At 36.5% G+C, this 18139-nt stretch overlaps 4 protein-coding genes across 8 annotated transcripts; 3 read left to right on the top strand and 1 right to left on the bottom strand.

Moving 5' to 3' along the window:
• The first annotated feature begins 210 nt into the window (after positions 1-210).
• LOC109601876 (putative leucine-rich repeat-containing protein DDB_G0290503) lies at positions 211-13207 on the top strand. Its single transcript, XM_049966738.1, has 34 exons — positions 211-913; positions 2528-2680; positions 2930-3147; positions 3202-3247; positions 3425-3474; positions 3528-3633; positions 3738-3755; positions 3807-3989; positions 4378-4908; positions 5008-5268; positions 5581-5865; positions 6211-6360; positions 6416-6496; positions 6550-6609; positions 6661-6747; positions 6800-6886; positions 6935-7021; positions 7086-7172; positions 7263-7358; positions 7409-7492; positions 7582-7629; positions 7936-7980; positions 8032-8172; positions 8252-8314; positions 8371-8538; positions 8924-9007; positions 9061-9201; positions 9286-9420; positions 9472-10575; positions 10627-11517; positions 11567-12103; positions 12157-12569; positions 12728-12881; positions 12935-13207. The coding sequence occupies exons 1-34, from the start codon at positions 734-736 to the stop codon at positions 13079-13081; spliced, it is 6921 nt and encodes a 2306-aa protein (XP_049822695.1). The 5' UTR covers positions 211-733; the 3' UTR covers positions 13082-13207.
• Positions 4958-5939, top strand: LOC109601877 (uncharacterized). Of its 2 annotated transcripts, none has more exons than XM_049965931.1 (2): positions 4958-5268; positions 5581-5939. In XM_049965931.1, exons 1-2 carry the CDS (start codon positions 5023-5025, stop codon positions 5878-5880), a joined length of 546 nt encoding a protein of 181 aa, XP_049821888.1. In that variant the 5' UTR covers positions 4958-5022; the 3' UTR covers positions 5881-5939. The 2 variants fall into 2 exon arrangements, with proteins under 2 accessions (XP_049821888.1, XP_019873732.2); XM_020018173.2 differs by lacking the exon at positions 4958-5268 and adding an exon at positions 5275-5528.
• A 233-nt stretch (positions 13208-13440) lies between the features above and the next one.
• On the top strand, positions 13441-14664 carry LOC109601870 (WD repeat domain-containing protein 83). The gene is made up of 3 exons (XM_020018161.2): positions 13441-13617; positions 13670-14249; positions 14309-14664. Exons 1-3 carry the CDS (start codon positions 13551-13553, stop codon positions 14571-14573), a joined length of 912 nt encoding a protein of 303 aa, XP_019873720.2. The 5' UTR covers positions 13441-13550; the 3' UTR covers positions 14574-14664.
• Positions 14665-15695: 1031 nt separating this feature from the next.
• Positions 15696-18139, bottom strand: LOC109601869 (homeobox protein Mohawk-like). Of its 4 annotated transcripts, none has more exons than XM_020018159.2 (4): positions 17971-18139; positions 17524-17601; positions 16923-17082; positions 15696-16872 (listed from the first exon to the last, which is right to left on the bottom strand). In XM_020018159.2, the coding sequence occupies exons 2-4, from the start codon at positions 17592-17594 to the stop codon at positions 16213-16215; spliced, it is 891 nt and encodes a 296-aa protein (XP_019873718.1). In that variant the 5' UTR covers positions 17595-17601; positions 17971-18139; the 3' UTR covers positions 15696-16212. The 4 variants fall into 4 exon arrangements, with proteins under 4 accessions (XP_019873718.1, XP_049822064.1, XP_049822062.1 ...); XM_049966107.1 differs by having other exon boundaries at positions 16923-17079; XM_049966105.1 differs by lacking the exon at positions 17971-18139 and having other exon boundaries at positions 17524-17962.

Genomic DNA, 18139 nt, shown 5'->3' with positions numbered 1-18139 from the left:
TTAATATATATATATATATATATATATATATATATATATTAGGATCATATTATATTTGAATATATTAATTATTGAAGTTATTATTTTATTTAATTCTTGTTTATAATGTGTTTATCAGTATTTATTATTATTATTTAGTGTTTTATTTCTTTAATCTTTACATCATGAACCTTACTGGAGATTTATAGAGTAAATATAGGTAATTATGATGATGCTTTTTTAAAATAAAGTAACAAAATCAAATAATAAATTTCTACGTAAGTCTACATTTAGAATGCGTGCATCTAATTTGATTAGGAATCATACGTAGACCTTGATTATTAATAAATAACATGGGTACAACAAATATACATTAGAACCTAGTCACGACCATAGATATGGCTAATTAAATAGTTGAGAAAATTTCAATTAGGACACCATATCAGTACAAACAAGACCGCGTTCTCCACGGTGTCTGCCACGGCCAAACAGCATCAAATCGAAACGTGCGGATACGCACATGTCCGAGCAGGGAAGGGTTTTTGGGTGCAGCAGGAGTTTATTTTTGGCGAGGTAAACAGAACAAACTTGGCCGAGTTTTACGAATTCGTGTTAAGTGGGGAAAATTGTAGAAGGCTGATGGTTAGCAACGTCAAAAAAATATGACGTTCCAAACACACTAGACATATTATTATACAACACGTTGAAATTTCACGTCCGGACCGTGTTTTTGTTAGAACAACGACGAACCACGATGTGCACGAAGGGGCCGGAATGCAAACACAAGGGCTTCAGGCCCGAAGGATGCCAGGTGATGGAGAAGGGCGAGCCGTGCGCCGAGACCGACACGCTGGACATCGCCAAACAGTTCAAGAGATGCTACGAGGAGAAGATGAGGATCATCGAGGCGGACCAGAGACCCGAAGCGGTTCAGGTAATTCACACGGACGACCCTACGCGAAATTCGCAGCAGAAAAAAATAAATAAATGATCGGGTGGGTGTGGCTTTGTACACGAACTCACGTCATTTACCGATGGAGCGCGGTACCGCCAACTTCAAATCCACATCACAAAATTATCTTAATTTACGTGTAACTTGTTGATATTCATTTGATAATTTACATTTTAGAAGAATAATGAAATATTAGTATATTACTATTTAATTTAATAATTTTTATAGATGTATAATACATTTCTTCATTATAGTGAATTATAATTTTTTTTAACTGTTCAAATTATGGAAATTGTACAAGAAAATTTAACAAAGACTGCAAATTTTAACAATTGTTAAATAAAATTAAATTTTTCTTTTTTCTTGAATAAACTATCAAAATATTAAATATTATATAATAATATAAAATAATTAAAAATATCATTTATCGAATTGAAGCTGGAATACAAAATTCTATAAAGACCTACAAATATTATAATTTATAATTTAGAAATTGCTAAATAAAATTAGATTTTCCTTTATCAGTAATTAACCATCAGAATCTTTTTTATGTATTTGTTTTTGTTTAATATCATTTATCGAATTGAAGCTGGACTACAAAGATCTATAAAGACCTACAAATATTGTAACTCGTAATTTAGCAATTGCTAAATAAAATTAGATTTTCGTTTATCAATAATTAACCATTAGAATCTTTTTTATGTGTTGGTTTATGTTTAATATCATTTTTCGAATTGAAGCTGGACTACAAAGTTCTTTAAAGACCTATAAATATTGTAATTCGTAATTTAGCAATTGCTAAAAAATTAGATTTTCCTTTATCAGTAATTAACCGTCAGAATCTTTTTTGTGTTGTTTTTTTTTTTAATATTATTTATCGAATTGAAGCTGGACTACAAAGTTTTTTAAAGACCTACAAATATTATAATTCATAATTTAGCAATTGCTAAATAAAATTAGATTTTCCTTTATCAGTAATTAATCGTCAGAATCTTTTTTGTGTTGGTTTTTGTTTAATATCATTTTTTAGAATTGAAGCTGTTCCACAAAGATCTTTAAAGACCTACAAATGTTTTAATTCGTAATTTAGCAATTGCTAAATAAAATTAGATTTTCCTTTATAAGCAATTAACCACCAGAATCTTTTTTATGTGTTGATTTTTGTTTAATATCATTTATCGAATTGAAGCTGGACTTCAAAGATCTATAAAGATTTACAAATATTGTAATTGGTAATTTAGCAATTGCTAAATAAAATTAGATTTCCCTTTATCAGTAATTTACCATCGAAATCTTTTTTATGTGTTGGTTTTTGTTTAATATCATTTATCGAATTGAAGCTGGACTACAAAAATCTATCAAGACTTACAAATACTATAATTCGTAATTTAGCAATTGCTAAATAAAATTAGATTTCTCTATATTAGTAATTTACTATCAAAATCTTTTTTGTGTTGGTTTTGGTTTCATCAATTTCATTTATCGAATTGAATTGTAATTCGCAATTTAATAATTATAATTTTTCTTCTAAATAATTAATTCTTTAAAAGTTGCTTCCCACTGTCCATAAATGTTCAATTAGACATCATATTTCAGGAAAAGATGAAACTTCAGAGAGAATGGATAGACGACTTGCAGGAGCAAAACGAGTTGCTCATATCCGCCGTCCAAGAATTGGAGTATGAAGCGTCCGAAAGAGTGCAGAATCTTGAAGAAAAATTGAAGCAGAGTGCAAAATGCATTTGCGAGGTAAATTTACCGAAAATTAACATCTATTTATATGTGTTATATTATATAATATAAACCGCCAAAATCCGTAACTAATTTACCTATTAAAAAAACGCGTAAATCCCGAAACGAAACGATTTTCCTCGCCTCCAGTGAAATCCCAAAAAAACCCTAAAAAAACTAATCCAGTGAATATCCCGTCCTGATTGTGATGCGTGTAAGTTAATTGGCCGAGTTAAAATTGTGATTTTAAACGAGATTTTCCTGCAGGTGATGAAAAAATATCGGGAACACGACGTGACCAACGACTTATTATCGGAACCTTTGCAGCGGATTTTTCAGCTCGAGAACGATCAAAAGAGTCTGATCGAACTGTTGAACAGAGGCATCCAAACGAACAATTGGAATTTGAAAGGTCTGAGGTTTTTCACCATCGAAAAGAAAGATATTTTCGATAGCAGGGCCATTGATAAGTTTGCAGAGCTAAAGTAAGAAGAGTCTTGAGTTGCCATCTATGTTATTTAAGTGTTTTGGGATTTTAGGGCTGAGGCAGAAACTGACAGGACCGAAGAAACTAAATGTAAACAGGTAAAACGACCGAAACGTTCCATTAAAAAAGATTCCCATTCATGTGCTTGTTGACAAATACACGTTTCCATATATTTATGACTTTTACTGTTGTTCTATGTACGTATTAAGTTTAATATAAGGTTAACTTTGAATAAAGATCAAAACAATTACTTCCATTTTCATCCACTTTTACAGATTCAAGATAAACTGACCAAGAAAGAGATTGAACTAGAAGAATCCGACAAGTAAGTTTCCATCTAGTCCACTTTTAATTCTATTCACTATTTTCACTTTTCAGAAATGTGAAGAATCTAGAACTAAAGATTCAGTTGGAACCAAACAAAGACAAGTCTTTAAAGGAGGAGTTGGAGTGTTTACGTATTGATTACGAGAACGTAAAACGGGTACGTTCAAATTTTACTAATACTCAAAACTTGATGATCTCTAATTAGGCATTGTCGCGATAATAGCTTTTATTAGTGCTTAATTATAATAACATTCGCTTTAGCGTTTAAATTTTCCACAGGTAATGGTTGATGTTTCATAATTCCATTAACTTAACCTGTTTGGTTTTTAGCAAATGGAGGAGATGAGAAGGGCTTTAACTGAAGAGGTGGCAGCTAAACACGACATGATCATCCTGCTGAAACGAGACATCCAACAGTTGGAGGAGAGATGTCTTCAGGCCGACAAACAGACTGCTTTCAAGGATGACATCATCAAGGAACTGAGGAAGGAAATAAAGCAGCTTAAGCAACAGGTAATGTGGGCAGAACTAAGGCGTCGAAAGACATTGAACCAATCAAAGAAGTAAACTGGGGCGGCTATTTATCGAATTGATTTTACAGGAGATTTGGGAAGAGATAGAACACCCAAAGTTAGAGCCTAAATTACATACCCGAAAGCGTGGTTGCCTAAAAAGGCTTTGTCCGAAGAAAGTAATGTTTACCGATAACGCTGATGCCGAGAAATTACGAAAGCCGAACGCAAAAAAAGTCTCTAAATTTCACTATGGCTCTATTCACTAAACCTGTGTTGTGCACGTCAATAATAAAAACACAATTACTTAACGTTTGTTTCTGTAGTTTGGTTGGTTCAATGTTGTTCTCGAAAGTTTTAGTTCAAATAATGACGCCAGTGTTATCCAGAGTCCCGAAGCTGGCGATACCCGAATCCAAAAACAAAACCTATTCTTTGCTCCCAAAAACCCTTCCGAAATACAATCCTATGCGATGGGCGACCAAGAAATGCCCTTGATCACGATAAATCACAACAGAAGAACGGTGGAGTCCGGCAAGTCCACGGTGATTTACATCCACAAAGAGTCGAGCCGCTCCTCCAGGAGAACCACGGAATGTGTGGAAGTCAAAGGGACCGAATGCCGTTGCAGCACCCTGCAAAAAGGGCCGGTTAAGTGTCCCTTAACGAGCAAGGAGCTGGACAAATCCATCGACAAGTTGCACTCGTGCAAATCGGAGGGCGACCTCAGCGAGTTCTCCAGCTTCAGACACCTGCTGAAACCCGTCAGGGAGAAATCCAAGTACACGGCTGGCGGTTTGAGCAGGCACTACACGTTTGCCGACTTTTCGACTCACGACGATGTTTTGGAGCAAGATGAACGTGTGGTCGTACCCAGTCGTACGCCGGTCAAGACGTACGTGAACAATTTCGAGAACAAAACATAATTGCCGATTGTTTTACACGTTATACACTCATTATACAATTGTTTTTATGATGTTTTAATATATTATTATGATTTTTACTGTTTTTTGAGTCAGCGGCAAATTATTATAATGGAGGAAGAAGCTGCGCCGGTCAGGCGAAACGTTTGCAGATGCAAGCTGATCGGTGCTCACGACGAGACGTGCAAATGCTACGAGACCGACGAAATAGTCCGGATGAGGAAGAAGATTAAAGAGCTGAACGATCACACGCATGACGGGTTGGAGGTTTTCTCGAAGGTTACGACCAAAGTGTATTCCATGACCAAATGCGTGAAGCTTCTTCTAAACTTTGCCGATAAAATTATTGCAGACTACGTGAGTTTTATGATTATTGACAACAGTTGTCAGTTTCCGTGTCAGTTTTTGTTAAACGGTCTTTAAAAATTACCATGTGCGAGGAGTGTGACGATAAATCAGACGCCACTTTGACCAAGTTGGAAAACAGATATCTAATTAAGAATGCGTATCTACAAAATTTGTCTGAGCTTATCGTCTTAATAATATGTAAAAAATTATACATGAAAAAAACAATCGGGATAATTGAGGCGGTGTGTTCTGCAACTGAAGCAAAACTTGTAGGCTTCTGTTGAAATCCTTCTTCAGAGTTTTGAACCCATCGTGTTGCAGGATAAAGGGGTTAACGAAATAACGAGGAAACTGAAAGACTCCATCAACACGATGAAATCCTACTCGTACAAGCAAATGCACGACCTGGAGCAGAAGCCTAAGATCCCGAACAACAGTCTGGATTATTGGAAGGTTCTGGTGTACGAGGTGGACGTCTTGAAACAAGGCTTGTCGGTGCGGGACGAGCAGTTATGGCTGTTGATGGACATCATTAAAAAAATGTTGGGGGAAATGGGCGACATGAGAGTCAAAATGAAATATTTGAAGGAGAGCATGGACACTATTGTGACTCACAATTAATACGATGTAACTATTAAAATTTGCGTACGTGGTTATAAAATAAATCGATTGTGAGCGTACTCGTTTGTTGCCTAATTGAGATCATCGGTTCTCTTTAATTTGTTTCTTCATTAACCATTTTTACATTAATTTAGGACAGAGATTGTATTTGTGCAGAATTAAACATCAAGGTTTGTCAGGATTTAGATATTTAGAGGTAAAAGTTTCATTCAGAACAATTTTAGATTAATTCTCTTATATCTGAACGAGATAATTATAATTCAGAGGTAACCACTACAATTTTCAACACTAATGACACTCAACACCTCAACCTATTACCACAAATTACAGGCAGCAAAACTAAAATTAGAAAAAGAGAGAAATGAAAGAAATTACGAGCAAGTCCAATCGGAATTGGAGACACTCGAGAAAAAGTTTCAGGACTTCTGCAAAGTCAGAGACATTCTCAAAGGACGCAACAGGAAGCTGGATGAGGAAAGAGTAAGATCGAATCCAGATTCAATCGATTGCTCGAGTACCACTGACGATATTTCAGGATGAATGCAAGAAAAAACTGTGCGAAATACTTTGCGACAACAGACGAAAGGCCTGCGAGATAAACGTGCTAAGACGCGAGGTATTCATCCACATCTCCTTGTTACAAAATTCAATCATCAAAGTAAATTATAGGTTGATCAGCTTGCCAAAATAAAGGACTGTCTGAAGTGCAGAATAAGGCAGATACTTTGCGTAAGCTGCAACAATTAAGCCCGATATTTTTTCTTAAGGCCTCCGTTTCAGAACCAGGAAGACAAAGTTTCATGTAAAGTTACCGGACTCGAGAACGAGTTGAAGCTGGCCAGGCAGAACGAGGCCAAATTGTTACAAGTAACTCCAGGTTTCGTTCAACTGTTGCGTCTTCATCTTAAATCGTTTGTAGATACATGAGAGCTACATTGAAAAAGTGGCGCAGCTGGAATATGAGCTGAATCTAAAACAAGTGATTTCTTCACCTGGTCAAGTGCCTGTAAGGTTTTTATAGGTGTAATGAGTTGTATTTTAATTTTGCTCTCAGATTTCCGCCGAACCTTACTTGTGCAAAATCAAAGAGTTGGAAATAGAGTTGGCCAAATCACAGCTCTATTCGAATACTCAAAGGGATGTGAGTTCATCGATTATTGCAATTTATAAACGGTTTAAAATTACTTTAACAACCTCTTATCTAGATTCTGGAAGATAGGTATCAATGCATTGTTAAATCATTGGAAGAACAGTTATATAATTGTCAGCAAGCAAAGGGTAGTCCAAAAGAAGTAAGTTCCCACCCTTCCCCATTTTATCTTGTCCTACCATACAGAAAAATTGTTCATTTAAATATTAATATTTTTTAATTTGTTTCACAGGTAAACAATGACGAAGTCAACGAGTTGAATGCCACGGTTATTGAAATAAGAAACAACCTGAAGAGAGCCTTGGAGATTCAAGAGGAAAAAGATAAAGTAAGTTTTGGTTAAATGCTGTGATGTTGTATTATTTAAGTACTTTTCAGGCGTACCAAAAGGACATAGATCACCTAAACAGCATAATCGGAGACTTGAAGGAGAAACTTACCTCTTGCCACACCAACTACAACGTAAGCATCTTTCAAAGCTTCTATCGAGAACCCGTGTTCTGTTAATCTTATATCAAAACCAAACATTCAAAACAATAAATTATTTTTAGAAAAGAAGAAAAAGAAAGCGTAGAGTATCATTTTGCGATCCCGAATGCGTAAGTCGATTTATTCACAAGACAATTATTACTTCTCCTGTCTATACCGGATGCTCTAGTTAAAAATAACTCTCGACCGTAAAAAATAGAAACCAAAACAAAAACAAGCATGTCCCAAAATAGATCTAAATTAGAAAAGGGAGTCATTTTAACTAAATAATTCGTACCGATTATACATTGCAATGATTTCTTCCCGGTTTATTTTGAATGCCAAACGGCATACGATCTTAAAATAGATATCATATTCCTCACGACGTGCCTGGCTCTCGGCATAGTTTAAAATTAATTAACGACGTATGTTTTCAGTCACCCTCAAACGCAGACGACTCCCCAGCAGAGCAACTTGCGACAGTAAGTAACGTTGGAGATGCTTGAAGTGGAGATTATTGAGAACTATTGCAGGATATTAAAGAGATGGAGGAGAAGTTAAATGCGGAAAAGGAGGCCAGACGAAAAGAATCTGTCGACTACAAAGACAAAATCTGTCAACTGGAAGCTGCTTTGGAAGATGCCAAACAACGAGCCAAAAATTTGGAAACAGCCGTAAGTTTTCTTCATAATTTTATATTCTTATTCTTGCTTCGCCCCCTATGCTTGTTTTTCCTGTTCTTAATGCAACTAGGTGGACCTGTACTTAAACACCATAAACGTTCTTGAGGCCACCGAAGAAAAACACAAAATTGAGGTGAGTACTGAACACAATTTTCCGCGGATTAACACTGATAAAAGTTAATTTTGCAGATTGACCAACAAAAAATTACAATTTCCAACCTCCAAGAGGCATTAATTGCGACCAAACACGACCTGGATGAGCTAAAACATAAATCCGAAGAAACTGTAAGTGTAGGATGGGCAGCTCGTTGGTTTGGAGGTTCCGAACCAAAACCACCAAATAAATCTGTGCATGATGTTTGATGTTTACTTTTGGTACAAAACTCGTCTTGCCTTGCTACTTAACGGTTTACAATTTTTTGTATTTTGTATTTAGATGTAAAACTAAACCTTGCCCTTTAGATTAGGTTGCTAAAACAACACTAACAGTATATTTTAGTGTTAGAATTAAGGGATATTAACCTGTGGCATGTCTCCTAAATGAATTTATTTATTTTATTTATTTATACGTTCCCAGTGACAAAATACCAGTTTATTTTTAAATAAATAATAAATTTTTTACACACACACATAACCACAATTATTTTACCCATCCCCAGCATGAAGCTGTTTGATTTGGCTTAGTCAGGAATGTAAGTTTAAAAAAACTAAGACTCCCAGAAGATAATTACAGTTATTTTAGATCCACGAACAGAAAGGTATCTTCAATATTTTATACGCATTTTTATTAGATGCCGAAGAGAAAAGAGATACAATTACGAAGGAGGTAATCCTGAACAACTCCTGAAATGATTAAATAAACGTGTAAATTAATTTTAGCACGCAGCAATTACACACAGTTATAAAAGTCTGCAAGAGCTAAATCTGGAATTAGAGTTAGAGCATTGCGAAACGTTACAGAACATAGAGGAGCTTGAAGGTCAACTATATAAGTATCAATCATTATTAAAGATTAGAGAGGTAAAACTTGTACTGCTTTCTTACCTTTATGCTTTTGCTTGTTGATTTAAATTGTTAAGTCTCAGTTACAAACGAGCCTTTCAGGGAGAAAATTCAGAGAACAGCAAACTGCTGAACAACTTGTGCAAACAAAGAGATCACTATGAAAAAGTCATTGAGTATTTCAGGATTGAAATGGCGAACACCTCTGAGCAATTATTAAATCTACAGAAGCTTCTAGTAAGTTACTAAGTCACAAGAATCTTGGGGGAAATAACTATGTGTTTTAAGGACAAAGAAGAAACTGCAGATCTAAACAATAAGCAGCTGAACGAAACGTTAAACGAAGTAAACGAAACCAATAAACAATTAAGTTGTAAATTGTTAGCTCTAGAGCAACAAATGAAACTGGAAAATCAAATGAATCAAATCAATGAGTCCAGAATCCAAGACCTCCAGAAACTCATAACCAAACAAGAGACGTGCAAAAAACACTACCAAGAAATTGTTTCGGAAATCAAGTGTAACTTAAAAGAGATGATCCAACAAAACACCGACTTAAAAAACACCATCAAAGATCTAAACAAGAACATCGCCGAACTGTCAGTGACGGCCAAAAAGACCGAAATGGCAAACGAAGAACACAAAAAGGCCACAAGGAAGTGCGGCGAAAAGGTGATGCGTTGGTCCAAGAATCTGACCGAACTGAAAACGATAATTTGCAACAAGAACTGCAAAATTAAACAACTGGAACAACAATTCCAGCTTCTGTACCGCAACCATCAGAACGCGTTGGCCGATTTGGAGAAGGCGAACGTGGAAGTGCGGGAGAAAGAAAGAGGTCTGCGTAGTGCCCACGAAAATCTCGAGAAGTTCTACGAGAACCATCAAGACGCCATATACGAGATACAGAAGTCGCACGATGATTTATACGTGAAACAACAAGAACTCGAATTTTTGCAAGGCAATTTTAACGAGCTGCTACAAAAGTACGAAATTTTAATGATTGAGTCCAGAACGGAGCCGAAATGCTTCGAGGAAAAGGGCGTCAGCAATGACGAGTGTCAGAATTTGTCTTGCGAGGAGAGCATGAACGAGCTGAGGCTGGCGCTGGAGGCCAAGGATAGCCAGATAAGCAACCTCCAGGAATGTTTGAAAGGGTTGTACAAGGAATTGGATTATACTATATCCAACAAGCAAATACCGTCAAATACTTGTTATCAGCAAGACCTGGACAAGTTGAGACGCGCCCTTCAGCAAAAGGATTTGGAGGTGGCGAGGATGCAGGAACAGCTAGAGCAGCTCCAGAATGAAATCAAGAAGTCCTCGGATAAAGCAACGATGCGAGAGGTGGATGACAATTTTGAAAATAACAGTTCCGCGGATTGCATAGAAGTAAGTGTTAATCAAACAATTATTAACTAGAATTTAATTAATTTGTTCTAGCAACTCCCCTACGACACACCTACCCCATGCTGTGACGAAGGTTCAAAGAAGGTAACACAAATGTTGGAGATGAAAGATGCACCTACAGCATGCTGTGATGAACATTTAAAGAAAATGAAACAAATGTTAGAGATCAAGGACGAAGAGATCAACAATTTGCGTCAATTGCTTGGGACCGTCAATTCAAAACTTTCAATAATAACCAGCAGAACAACTGAAAGTAGAGGTTGTCAAGTTACACAGCAATTTGACGAACCTCGTAAGGAAGGTTGCAAAGAACTGAAAGCTTGCTTGGAACAGGAAAGAGCCAATCATGCTAACACCAAATGTGAGTTGGAACGACTAAAGCATTCGGTTTGTAACTGTCGAAAGGAAAAGGAATTGAAGGAGATAATAAAGAACAAAGAATCGGAAATCTGTGTTTTGACATCTTCATTGGACACATTAAATAACAAATTAATAGACATGGTGAACGAGCTGGATAAGGCCAAATGTGAGATGGTAAATAAACAAAAGACCATCGACACTCTAGAAAAGGAATCGGAGAGTTGGTTGAAAAAGCAAGACGAAATGGAAGAACAGCAGCAAATCATTAAAGAACTACAGTGCAAATTGGACGAAGTGAGGGCGAAAGAAGACCTCATATCAAGCATGCAGAAAATTATGGGCGAGCTCAAACAGAAAGCGGACGTGGTGAAGTTCAAAGACGAAGAGATTTTAGAACTGCAAGAGACAATTAAAAGATTAACCACAGAGATTAAAAATTACGCTGATTGCAATAAGAAAATGGCGCTGGAAATCAAAAACAGCAAAGTCCAGATGGATAGTTTGTTGAAGAAGGAACACGAAATGATGAGGTGCCAAAGAGTGATTAAGGAAATCCGAACTGCGGTAAATTATTTTTAATAATTATGATACGATAGTAATTGTACTGTTTTAGATTGATGAAATTAATAAAAGTGTAGGTCTGACGCAAACGGAGAATGCCTCCTGTAATGAGTGCAACACCAGTGAAATACCTTGCCCCTGTGAAGTCGAATTTTACAAGAACGTCGTGGAAACACTTGGCACCCATGTAGTGGAATTGAAATCGAGGCTAAACGAAGCCCAAGTTAAGTACAAAGCTGTGGAGGCAATTGCGAAACAAAAGGATTTAAAAATAGAAGAGCTCAAAGAAACGTGTATTAAAAAAGACAAGGAAATGAACGACTTAAAGAACAAACTTACAGAAAAACTTCAAAAGTGTCAGCTGCAGGAAGAAAAGTACAAGGAACAGTCTTGTAAACTGGAGTGCGAGCTGTTACAGTTAAAAAAAGAACTCGAAGCTAAAACAACGAAATTAAATGAGCTGAAGAAAAACGTTAAAGATATGACCAGTTCCAAGTGCATTCAACTCTCTTGCGCCCAAGACGAAATACTGCTACTCAAGAACGAAGTCTCCAGACTGATGAAGAGGCACAATCAACTCAATGCTGAGGTTCCACGCATAAACCATTCAAGTCTTAAAACTTTAAACAATTTCATTTCCAGAACGAAAAACTAATTTGTCACACAACCCGTTTAACCGCCACAATTGCTGACATCCAAGAAAAGAACGACATACTCAAGAAGCAGCTGGAGCAGTACATACAGGAGTTGGCCAACGTGCAACAGGAGAAAGATGACCTATTGCAGAGGAACAAGAATTTGGCCTCCGAGCTGCGCGCCATTCAAAATTCCTTCGGACAGCTGAAGCGACAGCAAAGGTATGCGAGCGATTCCGTTAAGAATTTGGAAGCAGAAATTGACGTGCTTAAAACAAACCGCGACGAGATTTGTTACGAAAGTAAGAACGTGATTGGGTACGTTAAGTCGTGGTTGGAGGAGCAGAAGAGAATCAACGAGTTCGTGGATAGGAAGGAAAGAAACTACTGCGAAATCATCGAGAGGTTGCAGGAGAACGAGTATGTTAGTGTTTCGAGTCGACTAACACGTCCACTAACGTTCGGGGGTTTTAGCAGTTAACCAATTAACTTTAAGTTGTTTATTATACTTTTAGAATGAACTGTTGCATGTGTGACCGTTGGTGTTTGTTTTAAATTATCACAATACGTTTTTCAAGGTGTGGAGCCATGGTTAGAAGACCTGAAAGGATAGTGCGTCCTCCAGCTCCTCAGTCTCCGTGGAGTTTAGGATCGCAAGGAACTTGTTCAGGATATGAGGATGATGCACGTAGTCCTACTCAAGAGTCGGAGTGGTTCGCCGCTAATTATCAGGTTGAATTATTTCTCATCGTTTTTTATTTAAATATTAATTTTTCCGGTTGTAGAACACATCTGAAGATTCTGAGGAGGATTGGGCCGCCAAAGTTGAAACTTTGGCAGCTCAAGTCAGACAAACAAATACTATTTGGCAAAATAAAATGAAAAGATGCCCTCCAGGAGATAGAGATGTTTCAAAGGACGATAAAAAATAATATAATAATAAGAAACATATATACAAATAACATTTTATTATATATAATATATTATATTTATGACTTTTATAAAAGTACTGTCGAAACTAATTTTTAATAAAGTTTGTTATAGCATATACATATATATATATACAATTTTTATTCACATAACTAAGAAAAATATAAGGTGTTTCTAAAATAGGTGGTAAAAATTTAGGATAAGAATGGGGAACCCCCCAGAATTCGATTTTTGAATTAACTTAAATAATTTTTTTTATGATTTAGTTAAATAAATTTTTATATTGCGTTTTTTTCGTTTTTACATTATGTAAAAGCTTTTGTAGTCAATCGTACATTTTAAGTTTTGTTTGAGGCACAGTTTATAAAATGCCCCTGTTAAATTTTATCTACAGGCAAGTAGTACTAGTAGTTCAATCGGCTAACATAACCTAAGTTTTTAAACCGAAAAATGTAAACAAAACACTAGAAAATGCATTTAGACTGTTTAAATACGATAGACTGCAACCAAGGAGCAGTCCGAGCTGTCCGATTTAACGGTAATTCATCGTTGAACATTCACGTAACAAATAATTTAATGAACGTTTTCAGTGGACGGTTCCTACTGTTTAACTTGTGGCTCAGACAGAAAACTGAAACTGTGGAATCCCTTCAAAAGCCTCTTGTTGAAGACGTATGGCGGTCACGGAAATGAAGTACTGGATGCCGCTGGCTCTTGCGACAGTAGCCAGATTGCCTCCTGCTCATCAGATAAATCTGTAATTATCTGGGATGTACCAACTGGGCAACCACTGAGGAGGTTTCGTAAGCACGCTTCCACGGTTACGTGTGTTAAATACAACGAGGAGTCAACCATGGCAATATCGGGCAGTTTGGACAACACTGTGATGTGTTGGGATGCCAGGTCGAGAAGTGAGAACCCCATTCAAACCTTGAATGACGCCAAAGATTGTATTAATTCAATACAAGTGACTGACCATGAAATTTTAACTGGGTCAGTTGATTGCTCTGTCAGGAGGTATGATATGAGGAATGCTTCTTGTCATGCTGATTTTGTTGGAGCAGCCATCACATCTGTCAGTTTTACCCATGATGGACAATGTACTTTGGTCAGTTCTTCAGATAACACTGTTAGGCTTTTGGATAAAAACACTGGGGAGATGTTGGGAGAGTTAGTACTTACAGTGGCTATTATATAATATTTGTTTTCAATTAATGTTTGATTTTTAGGTATTTGGGACATAAAACTAATGAAATGCAAATAGAAAGTGGTGTTATTGCAAACGATAATTTTATATTTTCCGGGTCTGCCACTGGAGATCTTTGGTGTTGGGATTTGATAAGTGCTAAAGTGGTCAATAAGTTCGTCCACAATCCTGGAAAAGTTCTAAATTCCTTGAGTATACATCCAAAGAAAGACATTTTATTGACTTCATCTGTACAGACTGTTAAAGTGTGGGGACACCAAGAAGATTTGGCTTCAACTACAGAATAATTATTTTATTTGTTATACTGTCAGTATCAATTGTAAAATTTTATAGTTTTATATGTAATAAATTATGAAAAATATAACTAACAAAATCGAATATTAATTTATTTTATGTATGAACAATTTGGTAGGAAAACATTTCTTTTTTAAACCATTTATTTTCAAAAAATTAAGTAACAAATTTTAAATCAGTCTATAATCAACATTCCAGTTTAATCCGCAGATAATAACAATATGATATGATATTCATAAATGCAGTTATATTTGTACTTTAATAATAATTGTAATGAATTGAAACAATTATTAACTATATCATTAGAGTATAAATATGTTATGAGTTCTAAAAGAAGTTAACCATTCGAATTAACATTAAATTGCTATAACAAAATGGAAAAACGCTATTCGAATGGTTACGCAACTCCATAACAAAGTCTTAAATCATCTCCAAAAATTCTTATTGTTCTCTGTAATTAGCCAAGGCGGCTAATGCTTCAGCTGCCTCCAGTTCCTCCTTGCGATGTACCCGCCAAGTGTTCATCTCTTGCGCCACCTTCTTCTTTTGCTTCTGCTGAAAGGTCCAATCCAGGAAGCTGTTCTCGCTGGGCTTAAAGTTGGCCGCACTCTCCAACCATTTCGAAGTCATGGACGGATTGTCATCCGTCTTGTCCGCATCGGTAAGCTCCGGCTTCTGGCAGTCCCTCTGGTATTTCTCCATTATGTGATTCTTGTACTTGTTTGATTGGGAGAACGGATTGGCTGCTTCCACTTCGGGCTCAGTTGTCGAACTGACATAGTAGCATTGGTTTTGTTGCTCCTGATTGTTGTTGTGTACGTTATCACAGAAGGTGTAGATAATTTTATAATTTCCGGATCTATCACTGGAGATCTTTGGTGGTGGGATTTGATTAGTGCCAAACTGATCAATAAGTTTGTCCGTAATCCTGGAACAATTCTAAATTTTTTGAGTATACATACAAAGAAAGACATTTTATTGACTTCATTTGTACAGATTGTTAAAATGTGGGGACACCAAGAAGAATTGGCTCCAATAATTAATTTATTTGCAATATTGTCAATTTGTGTAGTTATTAATTTATTTTAAGTTTTGAATAATTTGGTAGGAAAACATTTGTCTTTTAAACCCTTTATTTTCAAAAAATCAAGCAATAACAAATTTTAAATCAGTCTATAATCTACATAACAAAATCGTCCCAGTTAGATCAACTTGTAACATTCTAAAGTATAAATTGATTGTTAGTGTAATCAATCATCACAGTATTGAAATGAATTATTTACAAAGTATAAATAGGAATCAAACAATAGGAATAACAATAATTTCTTGCAACTTACTCATTAATAAATACTCGCACAGTTCAATCCACAGAAAATTGCCCCTAATTATATAATTTTCAAACAATATGATATGCTATTCATAAATGCAGTTATATTTGTACCTTAATAATAATTTTAATGTATTGAAACAATTCCTAACTATGGTATATCACTAGGGTACAAATATGATTATTTCTAAAAGAAGTTAACCATTCGAATTAACATTAAATTGCTATAGCAAAATGGAAAAACGTTATTCGAATGGTTACACAACTCGATAACCAATAAAGTCTTAAATCATCTCCAAAAATTATTACTGTTTTCTAGAATTAGCCAAGGTGGTTAACGCTTCAGCTGCATCCAGTTCCTCCCTGCCGTGCACTTGCCAAGTATTCACCTCTTGCGCCACCTTCTTCGGCTTCTTCTTTTGCTTCTGCTGAAAGGTCCAGTCTAGGTAGCTGTTCTCACTGGGCTTAAAGTTAGCCGCACTCTCTAACCACTTCGAAATCATCGACGGTTTATCGTCCGTCTTGTTAGCATCAGTGAACTCCGGCTTTTGACAGTCCCTCAGGTACTTCTCCATTATGTGATTCTTATACTTAGTCGACTGGGAAAACGGATTGGCTGCTTCCAGTTCGGGCTCAGTTGTCGAACTGACGTAATAGCATTGGTTTTGTTGCTCCTGATTGTTGTTGTTGTATATGTTATCACGGTAGGTGTAGCTGTGGTCGGCCGGGTTGGCTATCTCCTTGTAGTGCGGCGAACTGTTGGAGTAGCCTTCGTTGTGGTACTCGTCTTCGTATCCGTCTTCCGGTTCTTCCCATATACTGTCGTCGGAACAAATGCTGAAGTGTTCCACGTTGCCCTGCACCTGACTGTTGTACGTCTTTATGAGGTCCCCCCAGGTTTTCCTTTGCGGTTCTTTCCCGGCGTTTTTCAATTTTCGCCTCCAATTGGCGAACCAGTTGCACACCTAGAAAAATTCGATAGATAAGTTGAGGTGGTAACAGGTGAATCGTTTACCTGTATGTAAGTTAGGCCGGTTTGCACGGCCAGCATTTTCTTCTCATCTCTGTTGGGGTATGGGTTTTCTCGTCGCCTTACCAGCCAGTCTTTGAGGAACCTCTTGATTTCCGGCGTGAACAGACGCTTGGGCGGCCTCTTGTCTTCACCGTAAACTCTTCTAGGCAAAATGGGTCATAAATACAACTCAATCCTTCACAAATTAAAATCGACTCAATAGTTTACAGTTAATTCAATTCGATTGGACGTTCAATAAGTGGGCATTAATATTTGATCGTCTTTTAATGCTGTTAATGGATCTGCTACTGTTAAACAACAAACATAAAATTAATTGTTTTACTAAATTGAAGTCCACATTTCATCTAATAGCACACCATTTATTGGCCATCACTCTTAAACACTCACGAACCGCCGTAAAAGTCTCATAAACTAAGAAAACAGTGGCTCAACTCCATATTTTTTAGTAAATCTCGCATTTTATGTGAACTCATAAAATACCAGGAAACATCCTGGTGTTAGTTTCTCAATACTACACGTTAGTGGCAAACTCGTTAGTAAGGAACACAATTTTCAGACTAGGTTTTCCAAAAAAATCTCTAACCTGTTGTACTTTTTATTTCTAATCGGCCTTCGTGATCGTTCCCTAATATTCTCCCCTAATCGTGTGTCCATGTTTTCTCTGATTAAAAATACATGAATGTCACTGTATACCATTAGAAAAGTTTGTGTAAAAATAGAATACATGTTGGATAACACTCAAAAACAAAATGGTGCCTGCCATGTTTAATAGCTTGTAAGTTCGATTTTGTGGGGTAGAAATTGGAAAAAGGACCGAACCCTTTCGGCTATACCGACCACCGGGCACGGTAATGAGGGGGTAAATCGAATGTGACCGGTTTTTCGGTGGATTATGAGTGATTTCACCGTAAAACAGTGTGTGAATCACGAAAACATGACTAACACGCACAAATGTTTCTCTAAAAAAATGTTCACGAGGCCAATTACGTTCGTACGAAACGATCTGGTGAACAACTGTTGTTATCCATACCTTCCTGAATTTGTCCCGGTCGACCTGTGCACAAGAGTTGCAACAAAAACGCACCTATGTAAACACTATAAATGTTTGATGGAAACTGAATACAGGTCTTACACAATCCGGGGACATCGAAATGCTGTTTTATTTTGAGATCTTGTCTCCCGCGTTGTATTTTTTATAA

Source organism: Aethina tumida, chromosome 4 (genome assembly GCF_024364675.1).
Source record: "Aethina tumida isolate Nest 87 chromosome 4, icAetTumi1.1, whole genome shotgun sequence".
In the NCBI taxonomy this organism is placed as follows: domain Eukaryota; kingdom Metazoa; phylum Arthropoda; class Insecta; order Coleoptera; family Nitidulidae; genus Aethina; species Aethina tumida.
This window is presented reverse-complemented; position numbering and strand designations above follow the sequence as displayed.

What these genes read in the sequence shown, in the direction of transcription:
- LOC109601876 (XM_049966738.1), top strand. Translation starts at nt 734, where the DNA reads ATGTGCACGAAGGGGCCGGAATGCAAACACAAGGGCTTCAGGCCCGAA. An exon ending in CAAAGGGTAGTCCAAAAGAA is followed by an intron (nt 7,173 to 7,262) that starts GTAAGTTCCCAC and finishes TTTGTTTCACAG; the next exon opens with GTAAACAATGACGAAGTCAA. An exon ending in CATTTTGCGATCCCGAATGC is followed by an intron (nt 7,630 to 7,935) that starts GTAAGTCGATTT and finishes GTATGTTTTCAG; the next exon opens with TCACCCTCAAACGCAGACGA.
- LOC109601870 (XM_020018161.2), top strand. Translation starts at nt 13,551, where the DNA reads ATGCATTTAGACTGTTTAAATACGATAGACTGCAACCAAGGAGCAGTC. An exon ending in CCGAGCTGTCCGATTTAACG is followed by an intron (nt 13,618 to 13,669) that starts GTAATTCATCGT and finishes GAACGTTTTCAG; the next exon opens with TGGACGGTTCCTACTGTTTA. An exon ending in ACTGGGGAGATGTTGGGAGA is followed by an intron (nt 14,250 to 14,308) that starts GTTAGTACTTAC and finishes TTTGATTTTTAG; the next exon opens with GTATTTGGGACATAAAACTA.
- LOC109601877 (XM_049965931.1), top strand. Translation starts at nt 5,023, where the DNA reads ATGGAGGAAGAAGCTGCGCCGGTCAGGCGAAACGTTTGCAGATGCAAG. An exon ending in ATAAAATTATTGCAGACTAC is followed by an intron (nt 5,269 to 5,580) that starts GTGAGTTTTATG and finishes ATCGTGTTGCAG; the next exon opens with GATAAAGGGGTTAACGAAAT.
- LOC109601869 (XM_049966105.1), bottom strand. Translation starts at nt 17,666, where the DNA reads ATGTATTCTATTTTTACACAAACTTTTCTAATGGTATACAGTGACATT. An exon ending in AGAAATAAAAAGTACAACAG is followed by an intron (nt 17,083 to 17,523) that starts GTTAGAGATTTT and finishes CATTTTGCCTAG; the next exon opens with AAGAGTTTACGGTGAAGACA. An exon ending in CCGGCCTAACTTACATACAG is followed by an intron (nt 16,873 to 16,922) that starts GTAAACGATTCA and finishes GAATTTTTCTAG; the next exon opens with GTGTGCAACTGGTTCGCCAA.